Raw genomic sequence first — 24,588 nt, 5'->3', positions numbered from 1 at the left:
AGGAAGAGGAGGAGGAGGTGGTGGAGGAGGAGCAGCAGGCGTGGTGGACCGGCTCTGCTTCGCGGAGGCGTGGCTTCCAAGCTGGGGGAAGGTTCTGTGGCTTGCGAGGGGAGGTGGAGGAGATGGCGGCGAAGGCGGCGCGGGAAGATGGCGTCCGCAGCACCCCGGAGCGAGGGCGGCGGGGCTGCGAGCACTATGACCGCGGCTGTCTGCTCAAGGTGACGACTTTAGAAAGAGCTCTCCCCGATGAGGTGCCGCCGAGTTGGGCTGGGGCCGGCGGGGCCAGGCGGGCAGCCGTGGGCATAGGTTGCAGACCGAGCTGCTTGTTCGGACCCCTTGAGCGTCTGGAACCGGGCTCCCCTTTGCAGGGAGCGGTTTTTTTTTTTGGGCAAGGCGAGCAGGAGGAGCTCTCTGTACCTGCCCTCAGCTTTTGTGCTTTGCAGAGTTCTTGCTGTTTGGGAAAGAGCTTGCCCCAAAGTCACCCAGTGGGTTTCTCCGTCGTTTGCGGTTGACAGGAGAAGGAGGCAGTGTCAGGCCCGCCCTGAGCGGTTCTCCAGGACCACTGTCACATGTGCGTGATGGTAACGAGAGGAGGACAAGCAAGGGGGGAAGATCAGAATATAATTTCTGTTCGTGTAGTAAGTACACGGTCTGTAGGCTGTCGGCCTCATTTTGTCGTCTAGGAGTATGCCCAGACCTGTCAAGGAGGAAATATAGAAGTGTGATATGAGACACGCTTGTGTAATGGCCATTAAACTGGATTTCGGAAAAGTGCCTAGTACGCATATGCTATTACGTTTTTGTTGTTGCTGCTTGAAAAATGTTCTAGTCATCTGGAGTTTTTAAAAATGGCCCTCGCACAGTTAAGAGTTTCCTGGTTTGTTTTTTTTTTTTCTCCGAGACAGGGTTTCTCTGTGTAGCTTTGCGCCTTTCCTGGAACTCGCTTTGGAGACCAGGCTGGCCTCGAACTCACAGAGATCCGCTTGCCTCTGCCTCCCGAGTGCTGGGATTAAAGGCGTGCACCACCACCGCCCGGCTTTTTTTTTTTTTTTTTTTTTTAAGAGGCAGCATGAATACTTTGTTGAGAAAGCCTGATATGTGAGCTGGGGGTGTAACTCAGCAGTACAGCTTGTGCTTAAAATGCTGGCGGCCCTGGTTCCAGCCTTGAGAAGTCTCCTCCCCCTGGAAAGAAACTTGACTGTTGGAGACCTGTACCTTTCCCCCCATACCTTAGTTCTGCCCCCGATTTGCTCTGTAATTTTGAGCAAGCTGCTTTTTAAATGGCTTGAGTATAAAAATGGCAATTTTAGAGCTTCTGTTTTTCAGGGCTGGTCTTAGTGGTAAAGGTCTGTAGTTCTATCGGACATGTACTTCCAGCTATTTGTGAAGCTGAGGCAAGAATGCCAGCCTGGAGGTGCCATTGCCAAGAAGAAAAAGAAAAGGGGTGGGATGGATATATATATAATTGGTGGGATGTATGATATATATATATATATATATATATATATATATATATATATATATATACATACACACACACACACACACACACACACACACACACACACACATATATATATATATATATATATATCTTTGGTGGGATATATATATGTGTGTCATTGCTAGAGTACTGACCTCACCAGAGAGTCTATAGGTTCAAGCTCCACCACCAGTGGGGAAAGTCCCTCTTTTATTAACGATACGATGATTGCATACTGGAGTGCCCATGTAGTGTTTAGGAGGTGCATCCCCAGAAATGAGTAGTAAATATTAACTACCACTGTTAGTCATCATCGTTGTCTTTTTTTGTCTTTTTACTTTACCAGTCAGCCCTGCTGGTCACTGACCTTGAAAGCTAGGATTAAATGATAGGCTTCGGTCTGTAAGACAACTTAAACTCTTTTCTGTAGGCCACGGTTTGGTAAACATTGTTTCATTGCGTTGGATGAAATTCTTTCAGACTGGTCAGATATCAAATGTTGGGAAAGTAGTTGAATACTATTCTTTTGATTCCATTTCTACTGAGATAGTTTCACAGTTTCAAAGTGAGCTATGGAACTGAATTTAACATCTTGCCCTTCCCCGGCCCCCTGCAAAGAAACTTGCACAGCCAAAGTTGTGTTTCATAGCACTTAAGCTGCCTTTCCTGAGTGTCAAGCATTGTTCTTTCCTCCTCCCTCTTCCTACATAGGAGAGGCCAACTGAGGTGTTTCAAGGAGCAAGTCATCTGCTGGATCAAGCGTAGCTGTTCAATTAAGATAAAGGGTGACAATTGGCCTTTGATTTGGCAAGGGGAAGGTCACTGTTGGTCTTGACAAGAAAAGTGTCAATGGAAGGATCCAGGGTAAAGCTTTATTGGAGTGGATACTGGAAAGAACATAGAGAATTTGGGATTTTTATTGCAAAGGAGAGCAAAAATGTGGCTGTTTTGCTGAAAGATGTGTTACAGTATGCTTCTGTCATTTTGTAATGCAGCAGGAAAAGGGAGCATTCTAGGACTACTTACTGTTCATGAGTAGTCAAAGTGAAGTCCTGTCTTAGCAGGAAGCCTGGGCTAACTGTAGAGTCCTCTTAAAAGAAGACAAAGCAGAGCGCAGTAGTTTGCTTCTGTATTGCTGTGATAAACACCGTAACCAAAAACCACTTGAGGAGCAAATGGCTTATTGCTTACACTTCTTGTGACAGTTCATCAGTAGGGGAAGCCAAGGCAGGATCTCATGCAGGGCAGGAACCTGGAAGTAGGAACTGAAACCAAGGCCATGGAGGAATGCTGCTTACTACTTACTGGCTTGCACTCTATGGCTCGCTCAACCCCAAACGATCATCTAGATCACTGATTCTCAACATGTGGGTCATGACCCCTTTGAGGGAGTGGAATGACCCTTTCACAAGGGTTGTATATCATATTTCCTGCTTATCAGGTATTTACATTATGATTCATAACTAGCAAAATTATGGTTAGGAAGTGGCAAGGACATAATGTTATGGTTGAGGTCACCACAACATGAGGAACTGTATTAAAGGGTTGCAGCGTTAGAAAGGTTGAGAACCACTGTGCTAGATCTTAAGGCTTAGACTCTAGAAGAATGAGAACATTAACTTTGAAATGGTGGTAATAAAATATCTTTTTCTGAGTGGTTAATGAAGCAAGAGTAATTTGAGGTGCCAAGAAAGGTGCAGAAAATTCGAAGACGTTTATGTTTATTGATCATTACACCAAGAAATTAAGAGCAGGAAGTCACCCGACAGTGGAGATGTGAAGACATTTAAAAAAAAAAAATAAAGCTAGTTTAGTGATAAATTCTAGTTCAATTTTCACTACTAATGTAAAAGTGAATTCCTTTAATAATGATATCTCTGTTTAAGGGAAGAAATCTTAGAGTTTTCCTGATTATAGTCTTCAAAAGTTCACCTGGAGATCATGAAGGGGATTGCCAGGAATCTCAGAGTAATAAAATTTAAAAGCTTGGGGTAAGGCATGCAAAAGCGTGTCCTCTGTTGCACAATAAAGCCCTGAAATTAAAAACAAACAAAAAAGGAGACCAGAGAGTGTGGTGGTGTTTTTCTTCAGCTGTAGTTAGCTGCTTCTGATGCATGTTAGTGGGTAGAAGTGGGATTTTTTTAAAGTTGTCTTCCAGGTAGGCTATGTGCAAGGGAACACTTGGAGGTAGTTGAAAAGAGGAGAGTTAGTGGCTAGGGAATTGCATGCATGGAACTGAGATACAGAGCTAGTGTAGTCCTTTCTCTGGAACAGCGGTTCCAAAGCATGATGACTGGATTCCCCAGGAATCTCTTAAAAGCTACTTTGTGGATACTCTGTCCAGTGTGTTGACATTTGTACTGATGGTGGAAAGCAGTGGTTGAAAACTGTGTGTGACTCAAGCAGCGATTTTGTATTGTTATTAGGTACACTACAGTGTACCTATAGTTAGAGCGGGTTTCATTTAAAAATGTCATTGGTGAAGCACTCAAATTAATACTTACCAAATCTTAGCTCATACTCATATACATATCTTTTACTAATATTCAAAAAATGGAAAACTTTCTGCAAGCCCTTTGATTTTCTTGAGTAAAGGTTCTTAGGCATTTGGCTTGTGAAGTGAATTAGTAGCTTTGTTCATGGAACTTTTTTTATTTTACTTGAAAATAATTGGTTATTCAAGCTTGAGTATAAGAATATGGTAGACATTGTGTCGAAAGTGGGGAAGTAGGCAAGACTCAAGTCTACTATTTGGGCTGAGAATGAGATTCAGTTGTTGTGGGGTTGATTTTTCTGTCTAGAGAGTCCTGCCTTTTATAATGTTTGTGTTTTTTTTTTTTTTAAAGATTTATTTATTTATTATGTATACAGAAGAGGGCACCAGATCTCATTACAGATGGTTGTGAGCCACCATGTGGGTGCTGGGAATTGAACTCAAGACCTCTGGAAGAGCAGTCGGTACTCTTAACCTCTGAGCCATCTCTCCAGCCCCCTAATGTTTGTGTTTTAAAGTTGTATTTAGAGTCACTCAAACAGTTATTGAAGGGGAAGATTATTAGCATCAAATGTGCCAAGAAATGAATGCTAGCCGTGGATCCAGTGGTTGTAATCTTTGACCTTGATCCAGAGAAGGAGGTAGGAGTTTTCTGGCTGTGTAATTAATTGTCTTCTGTTCCCTTTGTCCCCTGGGTGTTAGGCGCCTTGTTGTGACAAGCTGTATACTTGCCGGCTGTGTCACGACAACAGTGAGGATCATCAGCTCGACCGCTTCAAGGTGAAGGAAGTGCAGTGCATCAACTGTGAAAAAGTCCAGCATGTAAGAGTTTGACTGCTCCCTATTTCTTCTTAGAGTCTATCGATGGGTTAAATCATGTAATCAAAGGTTGGAAATGAGACTTAACTCTAACTCTCTGAGTAAGTGCCATTGTCCAGTTAGGTGTTTAAATATATGAATAAGCTAAACATGCTTTAATATAAATTCCAGAGATTTAAATGGTTTTGGTAAGTTACTTGAGGTGTTAATTACTGTGTCCTTTTCAGGCCCAGCAGACTTGTGAAGATTGTAGCACATTGTTTGGAGAATATTACTGCAGCATATGCCATCTTTTTGACAAAGATAAGAAGCAGTATCATTGCGAGAACTGTGGAATTTGTAGGTACTGTATATAAAATGTCCTAATCATTCCCAGTGCATTTGGCCAATAATAGTGTATTAGTTACTTTTGTGTTGCTGTGATAAAAACGTCATGAAGAGGAAAGGAGAGTGAGCTATGGTCACACACACACACACACACACACACACACACACACACACACACACACCACGACACAGGGGACAATTTTGCAGCAGGTGGCAGGGATGGCAGCCGAGAGCTCACTCACATCACTGCACTGTAAGCAGGAAAGAGAGAGAGAGAGAGAGAGAGAGAGAGAGAGAGAGAGAGAGAGAGAGAGAGAGGAGAGAGAGAGAGAGGAGAGAGAGCGCGCGAGAGCGAGCAGTCACCTGTGTCTCAAAGCGCACCTTCAGGAACACATTTTATCCAGCAAAGGCCACACCTCTTAAACTTCCCCCCAAATGTCACCACCAACAGGGAACCAAGTATATAAATACTGGAGCTTGTGGGGGACATTCTCATTCAAACCAGTACAAGTAGTTTAATAAATTAACTGGTTTTGAGATAGGATCTCACTGCTCACTTTAGTTCATGCTGCCCTCAAACTCAGAGGCCTGCCTCCCTCTGCTTCCTGAGTGCTGGGTTAGAGACTTGTTCCACCACTGCCTCGACACCCCCCCCCCCCCCCCAGTGAGACCACCATCTAAGATACAGTCATTCGAAAGTAGTAATCTGATTTATTGCCTATAGGCTCCTCCTTAGAGTTCAGTACAGTGGGTCTTTTTGTTTTTGCTTGTTTTTGAGATTGTAATTTAACACATTTTTCTTTTATCTTCCCTCCCTTGAAACCCTCATTTATGCTCCTCCCCACTGCCCTTCAGATTTGTGACTCTTTTTTCACAATTGTTATTGTGTGTACATATACATTCCTAAATATAATCTGTTGAGTCCGTATCATGTCACTTGTGTGTATGTCTTCAGGGCTGACTCTTCGGCACTGGACAGCCAATGGGTGTGGTCTTCCCTGGGGAGGACCACCTCTCCTGCTCCCAGCTTTTCTCCGTTGCCTGTAGTTCTTTGTGTAGGGTTGAGAACTTGTGGGCTTTTCCCTTGTGAAGTTTGGCATGTCCGTTGGTGTTCTCCTTGTTGAGTTCATGTTTGGGTGGTAATGTTGGTGAGACTTTATGGATTCTGTTTATTTATTTAGGGATAGTTTTGCCCTGAGAGAATATTTTGGTTGTGAAGACAGTTTGGATTGTCATGACCAGGGAGAGGGTAATCCTACAACATTGACTGGATAGAAGCCCAGAATGCTATCAGAACTTGCACAGTGTGCTAACAGTTCCCTGTCAGAAGAACAGTCTGGTCCAAAATGTTAGTAGAAGCTAGGTAGAAAAAAAAAAAAACACAGTCTGGAATGTAGCATGCTATGTGCCTCTGCATTTATCTTTTTTATTTTACTTTTTGCCATTTTGAATGAGAAAAAGAGAAATTTGGTCTTCTCAACTGTGATCAAGAAAAACTGAAAAAGTCTACAAAGGTGTCTTCATGCTTAATAGCTTTGTATAGATGATATAATGCTCCGAGCAGGACAAAAAGGAAATTGAAGGATCTTGCACACAGTGGTGACTTTTCTGTACTGTCCTTCAGTTATTTCTACCATACTTACAGATTTCTAAGAACGTTGTGCCTTTAAGTTTGATCATTGTCCTTATCATATGGGAGCGAAGTTGTGAAAAATCTGAAGTATTGAATATTTAAGAAGTTCTTAAATGAAAAATGTTTCATTTTTATCTTACTGAGAATCAAAATCATGTAACTCATATTTGAGATGAATGATTATGATTACTTCAAGTATTTAGTAGAGGTTAGCTCATTGTTTTTTTAAAGTCGTTGAAGTGTCTATTTAGTAATTGTAGGTTTTTTGTTTGTTTGTTTTTTGTGGCAGGGTCTCACTGTATGGCCTCCTGACCTAGAATTTATTGTGTAGACCAGGGTGGCCTGTAACTCAGAGAGATCTGCCTGCTTCTGCTTCTTGAGTACTGGAATTAAAGGGGTGCACCTCTGTGCCTGGCTCAGCAGTTGATTTTTTTTTTACCTAAAATTTTATTTATTTGATGTGTATGGATGCTTTGCCTATACCCCATGTGAGGGCAACAGCTCCCCTGGGACTGGAGTTACAGTGAGCTGCCTTGTAGATTTTGAGACTGGAGCCCAGGTTCTTTGGAGCTGTTGTTCCAGCCAATCAGCCGTTGCTTTAAGCTGTGCCTATGGCACACTGAAGATTCTTCTAGAGGATTATAGATGAATTTCTAAAAGGTCTTATTAATGAAAACAAACCCGGGAGCCAGATATTGGGGTGAACACTGAAAGATCAGAGAAACAGAACAAGCCACAGCCAACCTCACCTTGCCAGTTTCTCAGCTGATCTTGTTTCCTCAAACTGAAAGCTTCTGAGTCCTCACCCGAATGGATCTCAGCTAAACTGCTGCTCAAAAGCCTAAAAGCTTAAAAAGCTAAAGTTCCTGGTCCTCATGCCTTATATACCTTTCTGCTTCCTGCCATCACTTCCTGGGATTAAAGGTGTGTGTCACCATGCCTGGATGTTTCCAGTGTGGCTTTGAACTCACAGAGATCCAGATGGATCTCTGCCTCTGGATTGCTAGGATTAAAGGTGTGTGTGTGCCACCATTTTCTGGCCTCTATGTCTATCTAGTGGCTGTTCTTTTCTCTGACCCCAGATAAGTTTATTAGGGTGCACAATATATTGGGGGACACAGTATTACCACAGATTTATAGAACTTGAGTTTTCAAAGATTTATTAAAAGATAGGAGAAGTAAAACCTGTTACATAGATTGATAGATGGTACCTCTATACAGAAATATGTGTGACATCAAAGATTCCTTTTCATTTATTTTGAGACAGAGTCCTGGTATTAGCTTAGGCAGACCTCAGACTTGTTACTCTTCTATTCCAGGCATCCAAGGGCCATGATTACAAGTGTGTGCCACCATTCCAGCCACTGTTGTTTTGAAATAACAGAAATTCCAAAGGGAATCTAAAATCTGTCCATGCATTTGCAGCACAATTGAAATGATCCTTGTACTGTAACTTTTTAAAAAAATCACGTCACTTCTAAATGTACAGCAGTCCTCTGTTGTAATGTAAAGATTGGATATTTATGAATGTGAGTCAGGAGCAAAAGTGATAGTCTAAATTGGGAAGGGGTATTATGATAGTTGATACCATGCCTTTAATCCCAGCACTGGGGAGGCAGAGGCAGGCAGATCTCTATGAGTTCAAGGCCAGCCTGGGCTACAGAGCTAGTTCCAGGACAGCCAAGACTATACAAGAAACCCTGTTTCAAAAGACAAAACAAAACAACCAAAACCCAATGAAACAAACAAAGATAATTGATAACTTATTTGGAAAACAAAACTTGATCCTGAAATATGCATATACTTTATAATATGATTTTAGCATTTTGAGACAAACTCAATAGTGGTTTGTGAAAGGCTGAATGTTATTTCTCGTGGAAAAGCCTGACTCAGGTAGTTAAATAACTTAACACATTCTGACTCTAGGTGTTTTCTTCTTTGATTCTGTGGACTCATATTCTGGGCAGGGGAAAAAGACTGGGTCTGTGAGGAGGAGGCATGCTGTTTCCCCTTTATGAAAGAATAATTCTCATTCAGTCTTCATTCGTTCAATTAATTTGTGTGCCGTGGTGTACGTGTGGAAGTTGGGGGATTGCTGGAAGGGTCTGTTCCCTCCTTCCACTGTGGAATTTCAGGGATTGAACTCAGGTTGTCGGGCTGCTGGCAGTCTTTACTTACTGAGTCATTTCAGAACTCTTCTCATTCAAGAAAATTTTATTCTTCTTTTCACAACATTTAAAGAAGCTGGGAAATTGTCTTTTTTCAGGATAGATCTGAATAACTGCCTTTTAAATAAATCTTTTATCGTAAAAGAAGCAAAGAATAGAAATGTAGGGACCAGCTAGCAATCTTATCTTTACCATTTATATTATAAATTTTATAATGAACTTCAACCTGAGGAAAATAGAAAAATGGATTATTTTAAGTGTTAGCATATACAATGGAGAATGTGTTTATGGTCTATAGTTTACAGAAATTTTTCCTAAATAATGGACAAAAAGCATAAGCTATGAAGGAAAATATTGATGGCCTTTAAGTTTTACTTTTGTTTTTATTTTAAATTGTGTGTGCACGTATGTGAGTGTAGGTGACCTCACTTGGAGGCTAGAGGTCAGATCCCCTGGAGCTGGAGTTACAGGAGGTTATGAACTGCCCACCATGGGTGTTGGGAGCTGAACCTGGGTCCTCTGCAAGAACAGTATTGCTCTTCACCACTGACCCATTTTTCAAGCCCCATGGCTTTTTTAATACATAGAAAGTAACGGTGGATCGTTATGAAGAGATAGACACAGAGCAGAGAGGAATCATAGCATGCATAATGAAAAAGATGACTGTCCAGGCTGTATAAAGCTTCTTTTAAGTCGGTAATGGGCAAATCCCCAGGTAGAGAAATGAGCGGAGCACATCAACAGAAATTTACCTTGATAATGTGAGAAATGAAATTTACAATAGCATATTTTTTTGTTGTTGTTTTGTTTTGTTCGAGACAGGGTTTCTCTGTGTTGTTTTGATGCCTGTCCTAGATCTCACTCTGTAGACCAGGCTCAAACTCACAGAGATCCACCTGGCTCTGTCTCCTGAGTGCTGGGATTAAAGGCGTGCACCACTACCGCCTGGCTAGAATAGCATATTTTATCTATCATATATGTGCCCATGTTGTCCAGCTTGTGAGGAACATGGGTCATGCATGTCGAGTGTAAACTAGCAGTCTTTGGAGGGGTCAGGTTGTCAATATCACAGTTGATGATCCAGTACTCTGTGACTCAATAGTGTCAATTTTAGGGATATTGAAAAAAATAATCTAAATATGGGTTAAATGCTAGCTGGACATTTTTTTTATTATATCATTGTAGCAAGTAAAGATTCTAAATTTTATCAATAAGGAAGTATTTTTGAAAATTATGATCCATCCATACTGTATGACTGCTGTGTGGCTATTAAGAAGAATGAAGTAGTTTTCTATGGACGGGCACAATTCTTGAGATCTATTACTAAATGTAAATAAGTTGCAGAACAGCATCAGTAGAATTTTGTAAGAAATAGGTCAAGTTGTGTGTGTCTGTTCTGTGCATCTATGTCCCAACTTTACAGAAGAGTCTCTTTTGTTTGTAGTGGTTCCCTTCCGACATTGGAAAGATGGGGGTGTCTCCATATTCTTCAGTGTGGTTTGAATATTTCTACAGTGGGACTGAGTTTGAGTATTATATAGTGAACAATTATTGTGTAATAAAAAATAATCTTTTGGCCTTCATGTTATGTTTTGTTAGGATTGGTCCAAAGGAAGATTTTTTTCATTGCTTGAAATGTAACTTATGCCTAGCTATGAATCTTCGAGGAAAACATAAGGTACATGATTCAGTTTGCATAATTTAAAAACTATTAGTGTTTTTGAAAACCAGCTTAAATTCTAGTATGTTTAGAAATATGCTAATTTTCATATATTACCAACTGCAACTTTTTTTTTTTGCTTTTCTAAAAAGTAGAATTAAGTAGAAATATATGCCTCAGAACATTGGGTCTATAGTTTGTTTACTATAATGTAAGAATGGCTATAGCAGTTATTAGCATAATTCTGGCAGCTTCTTAGTTGGTCCATAGATTCTTATCATTGATACTGCTTCTAAGATTAAAATGAAAAAGCTAAGTGATATAACCTATTTAAATAGTGTTCTAAGAATACTTAGAAAGTATTGTTTGTATTTCCTTTCATAATTAAGACTTACAAGTGTGGATATAGGAATTTTGCTGTAATCTCAGACCCTCTCTTATTTAAAAACAATCTAATGAAATGCTGTATTTGTAGTACTGATTCTATCTACTGTAAGAACTTAAAGAATGGAGGATCAGCAAAGCAAAGTATAAAAGTACAGGACATTCCACTAAGAGACTAATAATAGCTTTCTGTCTGAAGGTGAGACAGACACACACACACACACACACACACACAGGGAGAGAGACAAAGAGAGAAGGAGAGAAAGAATGTGCAGACTTAGAAAGAGTAGTGAGGAAGATTAGGATAAATAATAAACATTAGAGTGAAGCTGAGTAAAGAGAACTCCCAAGATACTTAGCCTCTGCTTAAAGGAATTTGATGAGCAGAATGGGAATTGGTTAAAGATTGAGTCTGACTGAAAAGTTTTAGGGTGATTGCAAGAGAAGCTGGCTGCGCTTGTGGCACGTGCAAGTAGAGGGACCTTGTCTCAGGATAAACAAAAGTCATTAAATTAAATAAATGAAAAGGACCGGCTAATGAAGGTAGCCTGGAGTCAGTAGCCTCATGACTGTTGGCTCTGTCCTGGTTTCCATGGCATATGTAGAATCCGTTTGTATACACATATGCACACGTGTGCGCAACACATGCACACCTGTGTGCACACAGCCAGCCCATTGCATATTTACCTCATTTGCAGTTAATTCACTCAGGGATGGCATTAACTGTCAGAAACACCCTAATTCCATAGATGTTAAGGTGTGGATTTGTGTATATAGTCAGCTTATTTAATTTAACTTTTTTTTAATGCTGTCATAGTTGACATTTTTATCTTCTAGTGCTTTTGTTAATGTAAGATTCTCCTTTCAACAGTGTATTGAAAATGTTTCTCGGCAGAATTGTCCAATCTGCTTGGAGGTGAGTGTGGACTATTTTTCACTTTGGAAATCTCTTGGATTTAAAATCCTTAGGTGTCTCTGTCTTTCTGCAGCACAAGTCACTCTCTTTCCTTTTAGGACATTCACACCTCCCGAGTTGTTGCTCACGTCTTGCCGTGCGGGCATCTCTTACATAGGTAAGACAACTTCTTCCTGCTTGCAGCCGTTTGAAGATAATGGAGGTAGTTTTTCTTCAACTGAAATGATGTTCTGTTTTCTTTCAGAACGTGTTACGAAGAAATGTTAAAAGAGTGAGTTTTTTTGTGGATTTTAAAACTACAGTTTTAAGAAGTTTGTTTGTGAGGAGGGTGGTGGGGAGGTGGGCAGACACGATGGCTAGGTACACTGCTTCCGGGGTGGCAGACACACATGGAGGGAGCAGAGTGGAGAATTGGTGTTCAGCTGGCCATGGCATCTGGGGAACAGGACTGTATCTCTGTCCCCATGTTCTTATCACGCCTATTTTCTCCCATAGCTTGAGGCAGGCACAACATCTTGTTTTCTAGCCATATCTGTTGGGGAATATAGATGCCACTAGAATTAATCACGGTGTTGTGAAGGCACTGAGGAATTGTGTCCACATTTTATTAGTTCACTTGTTAATGAACTACAAAGGAAACCAGTACACTTTCTTTAAAACTGGAACTAAAAGCCGGGCAGTGGTGACGCACGCCTTTAATCCCAGCACTCGGGAGGCAGAGCCAGGCGGATCTCTGTGAGTTCAAGGCCAGCCTGGACTACCAAGTGAGTCCCAGGAAAGGCACAAAAGCTACACAGAGAAACCCTGTCTTGAAAAACCAAAAAAAAAAAAACTGGAACTAAAATAAGATGAGAAATAGGAAAGAGTAGAAATATGTTTTGGTTCTACCAATTAATATTCAGAAAATAGACAGGGATCAACTTTTGAAAAGTTTTAGAAAGGAAGTAATAATATGATTGGAATAATTTTTAAGGAATACAATTTCTTTGCATCAGTGTCCTACAAAATTAAAGTTGTTTAGTTAATGAATAGTTTAATTGGTATTTTTAGGTAAAGACATAGTTCTATAAAGAGTATTGACTACTTCCCCATTTTAGAGAGTTGAGGATAAGAACTTAGGATTTAAAAGTATAAGATACAGAATTTGATATTTATCTTTTTTAGTGCATAGATTTTTCAGGTTCCTGAGAAATTAACTTAAAATGTAGACTACTAGCCTGTTTGGTTTCTGTGCCAGGGAGCTGCGTCGTCATATATATAGATCCGTTTACTGTCTCTTGCAGAGGCTACAGATGTCCGCTGTGTATGCATTCTGCCTTGGATATGACTCGGTACTGGAGACAGTTGGATAATGAGGTCGCACAAACCCCTATGCCATCGGAATACCAAAATGTGACTGTGGATGTGAGTAGAATCCATGCTTAGAACTTTTTAGATTTCTTGCTGTTATTCCTTCTATTTTTACCTCTTTGCTTAAATGTATCTCAGAATTACTGCTTTGATATAGTGCCATTGGAATTAATTAAAGCAAATTATTTAAATTATTTAATTTTAATTATTATTATTTAAAAATTTATTTTAATAAATTATTTAAATTTTTTTTATATTTATATCAGACTAGGGGAAGAAAAAGTCCTAAGAATACCTTTGTGTAGTTTTTCCCTCAACACTAGATGGCAGGCAAAAACTTTGTTAGGAATTTTTGGCAAATTGCTTGTCAGAGTCAGACGTGGATTGCTGATGTTTTATTTTACCTGTATTTCACTTAAATTATTCAAAATTTTGTTTCAAGAGAATGCATTTGCTGGTTTTTGAAAACTCGCTTTTGGGTTTTAATGTTTACTGCCCATTGTAGTTTGTCGAGGACTTGATTTGGTCTCCATTAGCTTATTCCCTTTGGCCCCACAGAGAGTTGAAAGGGGCTGCTGTGTAGCTTATTCTCAGCATAGTATTGGGTTTAAATCAAAGTTGGAAAATTAAATAGCTTTCTGATGCTTTCATAATTTTTGGACATAAAAATATTCTGATTGTCTACAAATACTTTAGAACACAAGGATGAAACAAAGCCAAATAATTATTTTAATATTGGATATGTAGCTTAGTAGTAGTTAGTATGTACAAGGCCATGGATTTGATTCTAGCATTGTAAACAAACAAACAAACAACAAAACCCCTTCTGGTTTATTCACACTGGAAAGTTCCAAAATTAATGTTGGTAACTGAATTGTTACTAAGGACAGTGGAAGATCTGTTAGGTACTGACTGTTGCGATGTTTAGCAGAGGCTGAAGTGCTTTTTTTTTTTTTTAAATAATAGCTTTATGAAGAACATCTCACATACAGTGGGGGCTAATTCTGTAAAAGTATACAATTTGAGGCAGGCGGATCTCTGTGAATTCAAGGCCAGCCTGGTCTACAAAGTGAGTTCCAGGACAGCCAGGGCTGTTACATAGAGAAACCCTGTCTAAAAAAAGCTTAAAAAAATGTATACAATTCAGTGACTTTAGTACATAAGGAGTTGTACAAACAGTACCACAGTATTAAAATATTTTTGTCACTTATAAAGAAACCCTATGCCCAGGACTGAGGAGATGGCTCATTTGGTAAAGTGTCTGCCACCCAAGCACAGTGACCTGAGCATGGTCACTGTGTGTCTATAACGTTGTCCTTAACCTCCTTAAGGAGGTGGAGGTAGACAGGTCCCTGAAAGTCACTGGCCAGGCAGCCAGCCTAGCTGAATCATTGAGTGTTATGTTCAGTGAGAGATGGTCTCAAAAAATGGAGAGCAGTGAAGGAAAGACATCTAACATTGACCTCAGGCGCCCATGTGTAGCCAGCCACACATGCACATACCACGTGGACATACACACCACACACATACCACACACACACACTACACACACACCAAAGAAACAAAACCAGACAACAACAAAAAAACCTCAACAACACTGTACTTACTAATAGTCACTTATCAGACAACCTCTAATCTCTGCCTTTTAAGTAGTATTTTTAGAAGAGTAGTTTTCCAAATTATGTTAAGAACAAATGGAATTTTTTTTTGCTTATGATGTGTGTATGCTAAGACTGCTGTGTAGTTATATGTTGATATATTCTCAGGTGGACATTCTGAGTTTTCAGTGTCTTAACACCAAAGGCATTGAGTCTTTATCATGTTAGGGACTAGCAGGAGGCTTCTTGGCTTTACTCACTTAGAAAGAGCTCTTGTTCTTGATCATTCTTGAGGCATAGACAACCTAAAAATTAAGCAAAAATATTCCAATGGGTAGAAATTTCAATTTTATTAGTTAAGATAAATTCTGAGTACAAGTGAAAATAATGAAGTCATTATGTATGTTATTTTATATTTTAAGTATTAGGTGTTTGCGACAAGTATTAGATCTGAGTATGTCCATGTTAATTTTCTTGCTTGTATTATGTATACTTTTAGGAACTATTTTAAAATGAGTCTTCTGCACTCATTCATATTTTCTGAATTCAAAGCTACCTTAATAACCTTTAAAATATTCATTGGAGAAAAGACATTTTCACTGCAGAAATGCTTAGACACATACATGCATTTCACACCTTTCATATGACTGAAATGATTGTTAATACAGACAGTGCTGATGGTAGTTACAAGGCTTAAGTCCTCACTCTTCATTTTTCAGATTCTCTGCAATGACTGTAACGGACGATCCACAGTCCAATTCCATATCTTAGGCATGAAATGTAAGATTTGTGACTCCTACAATACCGCCCAAGCTGGGGGCCGAAGAGTTCCAGTGGATCAGCAGTGAGCAGCCTGTCCCTGGCTGGAGAACAGACCTGTGATGTAGATAAAGCTCTGTAAAAGACCCTGTTGTCAGAATATGTCCTAACGATGCATTAGATATGTTTTATTATCACTGTCGCAATAGCAGGTGGTATCATATGGACCTAAGGATTCAAGATCTCTGGATGGAATGATCATAGCTCTCACCTGATGCAGCTTCTGCAGATGTGTTGATTGGAAATTCCTTTAGTGTCAAGTTCTGAAGTCGAAGTCAATGATGTTTGCTCCAGATATAGGCACATTCATAGAAATATTTTATATTTTCATGGACCTTTAAGTGACACTATGCACGCAGAGTTCATTTCTAGTTCTTGATAGAACTGCATTTAATTAGTCTTTGATTTTAAGGACTGTAATATAATTTTTAAGTTCTTATTGTTAAAATCTAATTACATATGCTTTTGAATTGTCTAAGACAGTCCTTTGGGTCCAAAATTTTATGTAAAAAACAAACTACTAATAAAATTATATTGAGAAATGGATTTACAGATTTTTTTCCCCAAGCCTGTCTATTTTTGTTTCTATTGTGACAATATAAGTTATTTTATAATGTAAAAGAAGTTCTCCTCTTTCTTTGGAGGTGTTTTTATGTATGTCTGAGTGATTGGGAAAGGTGGTATGTAAAGTAATGACACTCTTCCAAGGCTTTAAGGCAACTATTAACATTGCAAATAATTTTTTTCAATCTGTCAAAACTACTTCTCCACAGAGTAATTCATTCAGCAGATATTTACCAAGCAGATGTAAGCCAGTTGTGACTCTAGATGCTTTAGAGATGACAATGAACAGTATATACAAAATTCCTACCCTTGTAGTGGTCCATTCTGCCATTTCTCATATTTCACCAACTGTTTATTAATGCAAGCAGTATATACATTCAATATAAACAAATGAATTATTTTCTAAATTCTCAGAAGTAAGAGATGAATGAGTGGGATGAGCTCTTCCTGGCAAGTGCTCTCATTTCAAAAGACTTTTTTGTGTTTATGTAATAGAATTAAATATACCTCTTAATGAATGTGCCAGCAATGGATGAGTCATCTATGTCGACCCTCTGGTCCTCAGGCTCAAGGGACTACCTAGTGGGGGTGGCTGGAAAGAATGTAAGAGGATGAGGAGGAAGGCTGGGAAATTCTGTTTTGGTCATGACGAGGCTGTTGCACACATGAACGCAGAGCAGCTGTGGTGGCCTGCTCAAGAACTGTGTGAGGTTAAGCCAGTCCAAAGTCCTGCTTAATGGAGAAGTGATTCCTGAAACCCTACCCCTTAGGGGTGGCTGCTGATGGAGGGGGTTACCTTTATTAGAGAGTATGGGTTGCTGGTAGGTTGGTTATTCATGCTCCAGTGGATGTCCCCACCTATGTGTACATGGACAGCACTGTGTAATTGGACCCAGTGGGTTGTTATTAGAAAAAAAAAAAGGTAGGGTCAGCTGGAGAGATGGATCAGTTGTTAAGAGTACTTGCTTCTCTTCCAAAGGGCCTGAGTTTGGTTCCCAGTTCCCAGATCAGAATTTCAGGGTTTCCAACACAAATCACACCCGAGTATATACATAAATTAAAAAAAAAAAAAGACAGGGACCATTTTAGTCTATAACTTAGAAGGTAGAGCCAGGAAGATCTCTGAGTTCAAGGCCATCCTGGGCTACACAGAAATACCCTGTCTCAAAATAAATAAATAAATAAATAAATAAATAAATAAATAAATAAATAAATAAATAGGAAGAAAGAAAAGAAAGAAAGAAAGAAAGAAAGAAAAGAAAGAAGAAAGAAAGAAAGAAAAAGAAAGAAGAAAGAAAGAAAGTTGGGATGTGATGTGTTAGGGGATCTTGGTTGGAATGGATATGACCCAAGTACGGTGTATACATGTATGAGATTTTTGATGGACTCTTATGGATTTTTTATATTTAAGAGGTCATCTGAAGACAGATACTCTCTTTTGATCTAAGGCTTGGATACTGTGCCAGCTACTTTTATGTCAACTTGACACAAGCTAGAATCATCTAGAGGGGGGAGCCTCGATTGAGAAAATGCCTTCCTAAGACTGGGCTGCAGGCAAGCCTGAAGAGCATTTTCTTAACTAGTGATTGATGGAGGAGGGTCCAGCTTATTGTGGGTGGGGCCACTCCTGGGATGGTGATCCTGGATTCATAAGAAAGCAGGCTGAGCAATCTACAAGGAGCAAGTCAGTGAGCAGCACTTCTCCAAGGTCTCTGTCAGCTCCTGCCTTCAGGTTCCTGTTCTGTTTGAGTTCCTGCCCCAACTTCCTTCGATGATGAGCAGTGATGTGGAAGGGTAAGCTAGTAAACCCTGTCCTCCCCAAGTTGCTTTGGTTATGGTGTTTCATCACAGCATTCGTAACCCCAACTAGGACAGAAACTGGTACCAGGATAGTAGGGTATTGCTGTGACAGACCTGACTATGTTTTTTGGGAGGATCATGGAAGGACTTTGGAACTTCAGGTGAGAAAAGTCACCTGAGTGTTGAAAGCCTTGTTGAACTGTTCTGTGAGAGCCTGGAAGGTAATGTTGAGAGCAGTGCAGATGATGTGAAGTTTCACAGGACTTGGAGAGTCCCTTACTGACTGTCAGGGTCATTTGCTGTTTTGGTTTAAGAATTGGTGGTTCTGGTTAGCTGGGACTGAAGAATCAGCTGTGATCTGCAGGATACCAGGACCTGCTGTGTTCAGATGGTGACTATGCTCTGGTTCTTCCTTCTTGAAGTAAAGTATTTAGTACATTTTTAAAAAATTATTATTTTATAGGAGGCCTCAGCTGAGAGACTTTAAAATTATTTTTATTATTTTAATTATGTGTATGTGTGTGTATCTATGTGCACATATCACATGAATGCACGTGCCCACAGATGTCTGAGATGTCTGGAGCTGGGTAACAGGTAGTTAGTTGTAAACCACCTGATGTAGATGCTGGGAATCAAACTCAGATCTTCAAGAAGAGCAAGCAGTACGTGCTCTTAACCACCGAGCCATCTCTCTAGCCTGAGACTTTAAACTTTTAAAAAGGAGATTTTTGAGTTTTACTGAGACTTTGGATTTTAAAAGAGACTGGATATTTTTAAAGAGACAACATTTTTGAGACAGTGTTCCTCTGCGTAAGCCTGACTTAAAGAGACAGCTTTTAAGGTGTTTGAATTTGTAAGGCTGTGGGACTTCTTAAGTGTTGAACATGATTTTATATTGTGATGTCTTTATTAATGTGCGATCTTGTTGATGAAGAAGAAAAAAATGGTTCTGGCTTAGTGGCAATGTGTTTGTGTGTCAAACTGACCCGGGGTCAGTGGGCTAGTTCCACTTCGGTGATGTGGAATTGTAACCCACTATTTACCCTTTTCTTCCCCAAGTTGCTTTAGTCATGGTGTTTGAGCATAGCTATGGTAATCCTAATTAGGACAGAAATCTTATTGTTTTTATTCTTCTATTGCTGTGGCTAAATTCTCCAGTATTCTGTTGGGAAAATGTGGTGAGACCAGGAGGCATCCTTATCTTGTTCTTGAACTTAGAGGAAGCACTTTCAATTTTTTACTGTATGATGTTAGCTGGGAACTTAAAAACAAACAACTATTATTGATTCTTTGCAGATTTCACATACATCCCAGAGACATTGGCCCCACCCCTGGAACTGGAGTTACAGGCAGTTGTGAGCTCTCTGCTGTGGGTGTTGGGGATCCCACTGGGGCCTTCTGCATGTTGTAGGAGCTCTTACCTGCTGAGCCAGTTCAGTTTGCAAAGTCTCCATGGGAGTTTTTATGTTATCGGCTCACAATCTCCTTGTTTTTGGTCTGTTCAGGGTTCTCTTTCTAATTTAATCTTGATAGATTGTAGGTTCTTAAGAATTGATCCTTTTCTTCTAGGTTATTCAAATTTTCCATACTAGTCTCTTCCTGTACTTTGCATCTTTTTAATACTAGTGGATTTGTCTTTCATTTCTAGCTTTATTTGAGTCTTTCTTAGCTTTCTTACTTGCTGCTTTATAGATAGAAGAATCTTGAATTTTCAGTGAGAGGTAATAATTTGTTCTCAAGTTTTCACTTGTATGTAAGAATGTGATTAGAAGTAGGTGTGATTTGCAAGTAAAGATACATGGGTAAAAGAGTTTACTGTGTGACTCACTGTATCACACTACAGCTTCCATGACAAGATTGATTTTTTTCCTTCTCTCTCTCTCTCTCTCTCTCTCTCTCTCTCTCTCTCTCTCTCTCTCTCTCTCTTTCTCTTAAATTTTATTTTGTGGGGGAGATTACAGGGCAGAGGATGGACATGAATGGAATGGAGATGCATGATGTGAAAGACAGTAAATAAAGAGGAGGAAAAAGTGTGTGAAATGTGTGTGCACATGCACGCGTGTGCATGTACATATATGGACAAAAGTCTCTTTGGAAATTTTCCCCTAGAAATGTTTATTTTTGGAACATAATGATTGAAATCTGATGTTACCATAATTTTCTTGAGGTAGAAATTCAAGGATTAACTAAATCCTGCTGGAATCTGCCCAAGAGACCTTTATTTATTCAATCCCACAAAATGTATTTTACACCAGACACATGCCAGGTATCTGGTTATGTGTCTTTCTTTACTCTAAATTGAGTTTCCCCAGGCATCACCGAACAGGCCTCTGTCCACAGGGCCCATCTCCTGGGAAGGGGGCAGCGAGTCCTAAGCATTGCAGCTGCCTGGGGAAATCATCGATCCCCAGAAGGTCCCAGACCATGGACGTGCTATGATCTTTTCCTAGATCTCACCAATCAGATGACTTCTTCCTCTGATAGAGTGGGATGAATGGGAGGCCCAAGGAGAAAGATACATTTATTCTCAGTACTATTAAATGGGGACAGAATTTTCTGTTTGCTCAGCTGAAGCAGGAACAGAGGACAACACTGTATTCCAGAGACCCTGATACAGTCCTTTGGATGACGTGAATAACCTTTCCCTAGGATAGACTAACACTGACCTGACATCCAGGATTTGTCTGGTGAAGTCTGAATGTGAAGTCTGATGGAGGCTAAAGTGTGAGGCCCCAGGGACTGTCTGGAGCATTCTAGGTCCTCATGGTTATGAGGGCACATGCCTCTACCTGTTCATAACACTGGGGAGTCTCTTGCCTGTGCTGGTAGTGAGCTGTACAGATCCCTCTAAGTCTCCAATCACAACAGGGCCTAGGCACTACTGTTATCACTTGGAGTCAGAAGCAGGAGAACCCAGGCAGGGTAAACAGTGTTGAGTGATTGGATCTTGCTCCTGACTCTGTCAGGAGGGGCTCAGAATGGGTATTTCTTCTAGCACCACATGAGGAGTTTGGTCCTACTGTGTATTGCCTGCAGCCTAGAGTTCTCCAGCTCCCTCCTGTTCTGACCCAGACCTTTCCATTGAGGATGAGGAGAACTGGCCTTGTGTCTCTTATGAAGAAAGCACCCCCACTCCCCACATCCCAGTGCCACCCTTCTGTTATGGTGTTACTCATCAAGAGACTAGTCTTTGAGTGTGGAACATTGAGGGTCTGTTCAGCCCTGTAAAACAAGTGCCAGTTTCAGGGGCTGTGATGGAGGGCATTGTCTTGGAGGTTACTGTAACTTTGATTTCATAATAAATTTATCCCTAAGAATAAATTTTCCCCTAACTTTAGAAGAGAATCCTTTTCAACTTTGGACAGATTAAACTTTGTGGGCAAGAGACTGACATTATTTCTTAATTTCGTTGCTTAGGAGGAAGAGAGAAATTTTCCTGGCTATCAGGAAATTTTTTTTTTAGACGAGAGTAAGAATAAATATTAATGTATTTAAGGACGTTTGCTCCCTGCCACCAGTAGTCCTAGCTAAAAGTGGCTAAGAACACAAGTTTGTATCTCGGCTCTGCGGTGTGACCTAGGACGTCATACTCCATCTTTCTCTGTTTGATGGGCTGTTTGTCAAGGGTTCCCCCTGTGAGGGCTTAGGCAGGAACAGCCGTGTTTGGCTGCCATGGGATCTGCTGACTGGAGATTCTCAGCACAGCCCCTGCCCCTTTCCATTCTTACTTGCTACACACACCGGCTGGATTGCCGTTCTCTACGGTTGCTGCTGTGTCTTGCCTGCTCTAAACCTTTCCCCCTCCCTCTAAAGTATGCCTTTGTATCTGGTAAGAACCGGGATGCTGGAGGAACGTGGAGGAAAAAAGCCCTAAGGGGACCTCCGATTTTGTTTCCTGACAGCAGAGGGTGCCATAATGTCGCTCACGACAGAAATCTATACATGATTACTTCCCCCTTTATTTTTTTTTTTTTTTCCTGCCTGGCACTTAAAATAAGAGTCTCCTGGCTGGGAGACCAACGTTGAGGACTTTTATTGTCCATTATGCAATAGTGACATGAACCGACACCAAGAACGCACTCTTACTGAGTGGCTTTCAATTTTAATCAGGCATGTCTGTTACCACTGTATTTCGTATTTTTCTGTGTTTCTTGCAGAGGTAGAATATTCTCTAGAGTATGTGAGTAAGCCAAGTATGAAGCCACATGTCTGTCTTAGTCACCACCCTATTGCTGTGCTGAGGCACCATGACCAAGACAACTTATAAAAGGAAGCATCTGCTTGGAGGCTTGCCCACAGTTTCAGAGGGTTAGTCCAGAAGCATTATGGTGGAGAGCATGGGGTGGGAAGTGGGGGGCACTGCCGTAGGCAGTCATGGTGCTGGGGCAGTAGCTGAGAGCTCACACTTGATCTGAAAGTTGAAGCCAGAAAGGGACACCGAGCTTGTCGGGGGGCTTTGGAAGCCTTTCCCACCACCAGTGTCACCCCCCTGGAGCGGGCCACCAACTGGGAACCAAACATAAGTGTAGCTGGAGTTTTTCTGGTCCTGCCTTGCCCACAGTCAGGACAAATCTCTCTCACCTGTCAGTCCCACAACTGCTCAGACCAAGTAAACACAGAGACTTATATTGCTTACAAACTGTATGGCCGTGGCAGGCTTCCTGCTAACTGTTCTTATAGCTTATATTAATCCATTTCTATAAATCTCTACCTTGCCACGTGGCTCGTGGCTTACCAGCGTCTTCACATGCTGCTTGTCCTGGCTGCGGCTGGCAATGTCTCTCCCACTCAGCCTTCCACTTCCCAGAATTCTCCTCTCTCCTTGTCCCACCTATACTTCCTGCCTGGCCACTGGCCAATCAGGGTTTTATTTATACAGAACGATATCCACAGCACATATGAGCCTGTGGTGGCCATTCCCATTCAGACCGCCACAGTGCTTGTAGTTCCAGCCCTTGAGGATTGCCTTAGGCCTCGCTGTGAGATCCTTTCTCAGAAAACAGGCCAAACAACAGACAAAACGTAAGCCAAAACAAGGGGAAAAAAACGCACAATGGATAAAATGGCTACTGTTGGACCAAATACGTTTTGGAGTGGGCAAGGGAGGATGGAGGAAGAATGGTACTGAGCTGATGGCGGTTGCGCTGCTGAGTGCTGGTCTGGTGTGAATTCGGTGCTGTGGGAAATCCGAAGGACTGAGCAGAGCATCCTCTATGCAGGCCAGGTACCGCTCGGCTTACCAATAATCGTAGACTAGTCAGAGCCCGGTAATCAAATGTGCCTACCAAGGAGGATGCAAAACATGGCAGATAGGCTTGTCTTCCAATGGAACACTGGCAATCCTTTCTGAAAATAAGGCTTTTTTTTCCCACTGAGTTACACATGTTCATTATAGAAAATTAGAATATGGGGTGTGTATAAAAGAAAGAAAAACAGTAAGTGCTCTTCCCTTGGACCACCCAAAGATAACCCTGAGAGCATTTTCATTCCATACAATCTCTTTTCTAAGTATTAAAAAAAAACCAAAAAACCAAAACAACAACAACAACAACAAAAAAGAGCAGGTTTGTGATGATAATACAATGCATGCTTGTGTTCTCCACATTTCCGTATGATAGAGCAAGCATATCCAGTAATGCAGTCTCTCTGTAAGCGTGGTTGAAATGCCTTGTGCAAAGTTTCAGTTTGTAGAAGTTGGACACTTAGAGGATTACCCATACTTTCCAAAGTATGCAGAAGTGAGGAATGACATGCGCGTTTCAGGTGCTGTCCTTAGCAAACAGGCCTTATTTTAAAGAGGTAAGACACTAGTGCTTTAGCAAGGTCGAGTAAGAACTCCCCAATATGAGAACTAATAATTCAACCACCAAATGGTTCTTCCAGCAGCCAGCGTACAGTGGGAAGCAAGTGTGCAAGATGTCTCCTCCCGTGGAGCTTACATTTTAGAGCGTGTGTGGGAAACGTAATAAACAAGGTGGAATACTACTAGCTATCAGAAGTGAGGGGCTGATGGGGCTGAAGGGGTGGCTGTGGCTAAGTGCACTGGCAGTTCTTCCAGAGGACTCGGGTTGATTCCCAGTACCCACAGGGCAGCTCACAACCATGCATAACTCTAGTTCCAGGAGATCCAGTCTCCTCTGAGGGAAGCAAGTCTGTATGAGGTGCACAGACATACGTGCAGACAACACCCGTCCACGTGAACAAAACATTGAACAACAAAAAGAAATGAGGCACTGATTAATGTCTGCTGAATGAGTGCGTCTTGAAAACGTGCCAGACGAAAGAGGCCGATCACAAAGGGGTGCACACGGTTGCATGATTCCATTTAGATAAGGTGTTCAGAATAAGCAAACCCAACCGGGCGGTGGTGGCGCATGCCTGTAATCCCAGCACTTGGAGGCAGAGGCAGGCAGATCTCTGTGAGTTCGAGGCCAGCCTGGGCTACAGAGTGAGTTTAGGAAAGGCGCAAAGCTACACAGAGAAACCCTGTCTCGAAAAACCAAAAAAAAAAAAAAAAAAAAAAAGCAAACCTATAGAAACAAATGTAGAATAGTGCTTGCCAAGGGGCTGGTT

At 40.9% G+C, this 24,588-nt stretch overlaps 1 protein-coding gene across 5 annotated transcripts; it reads left to right on the top strand.

The window, feature by feature from the left end:
• The first annotated feature begins 90 nt into the window (after positions 1–90).
• Positions 91–16,275, top strand: Rchy1 (ring finger and CHY zinc finger domain containing 1). 5 transcript variants are annotated; one of them, XM_006993505.4, is made up of 9 exons: positions 91–218; positions 4,680–4,799; positions 5,024–5,139; positions 10,524–10,602; positions 11,840–11,884; positions 11,983–12,041; positions 12,129–12,155; positions 13,168–13,288; positions 15,552–16,275. In XM_006993505.4, the coding sequence occupies exons 1-9, from the start codon at positions 123–125 to the stop codon at positions 15,678–15,680; spliced, it is 792 nt and encodes a 263-aa protein (XP_006993567.3). In that variant the 5' UTR covers positions 91–122; the 3' UTR covers positions 15,681–16,275. The 5 variants fall into 5 exon arrangements, with proteins under 5 accessions (XP_006993567.3, XP_076402730.1, XP_076402727.1 ...); XM_076546613.1 differs by lacking the exon at positions 91–218 and adding an exon at positions 518–638; XM_076546615.1 differs by lacking the exon at positions 11,840–11,884.
• Positions 16,276–24,588: the final 8,313 nt, after the last annotated feature.

Source organism: Peromyscus maniculatus, chromosome 10 (genome assembly GCF_049852395.1).
Source record: "Peromyscus maniculatus bairdii isolate BWxNUB_F1_BW_parent chromosome 10, HU_Pman_BW_mat_3.1, whole genome shotgun sequence".
Taxonomy (NCBI): Eukaryota; Metazoa; Chordata; class Mammalia; order Rodentia; family Cricetidae; genus Peromyscus; species Peromyscus maniculatus.
The sequence above is the reverse complement of the archived record's forward strand: the minus strand, read 5'-3'. Positions and strand labels throughout refer to the sequence as shown.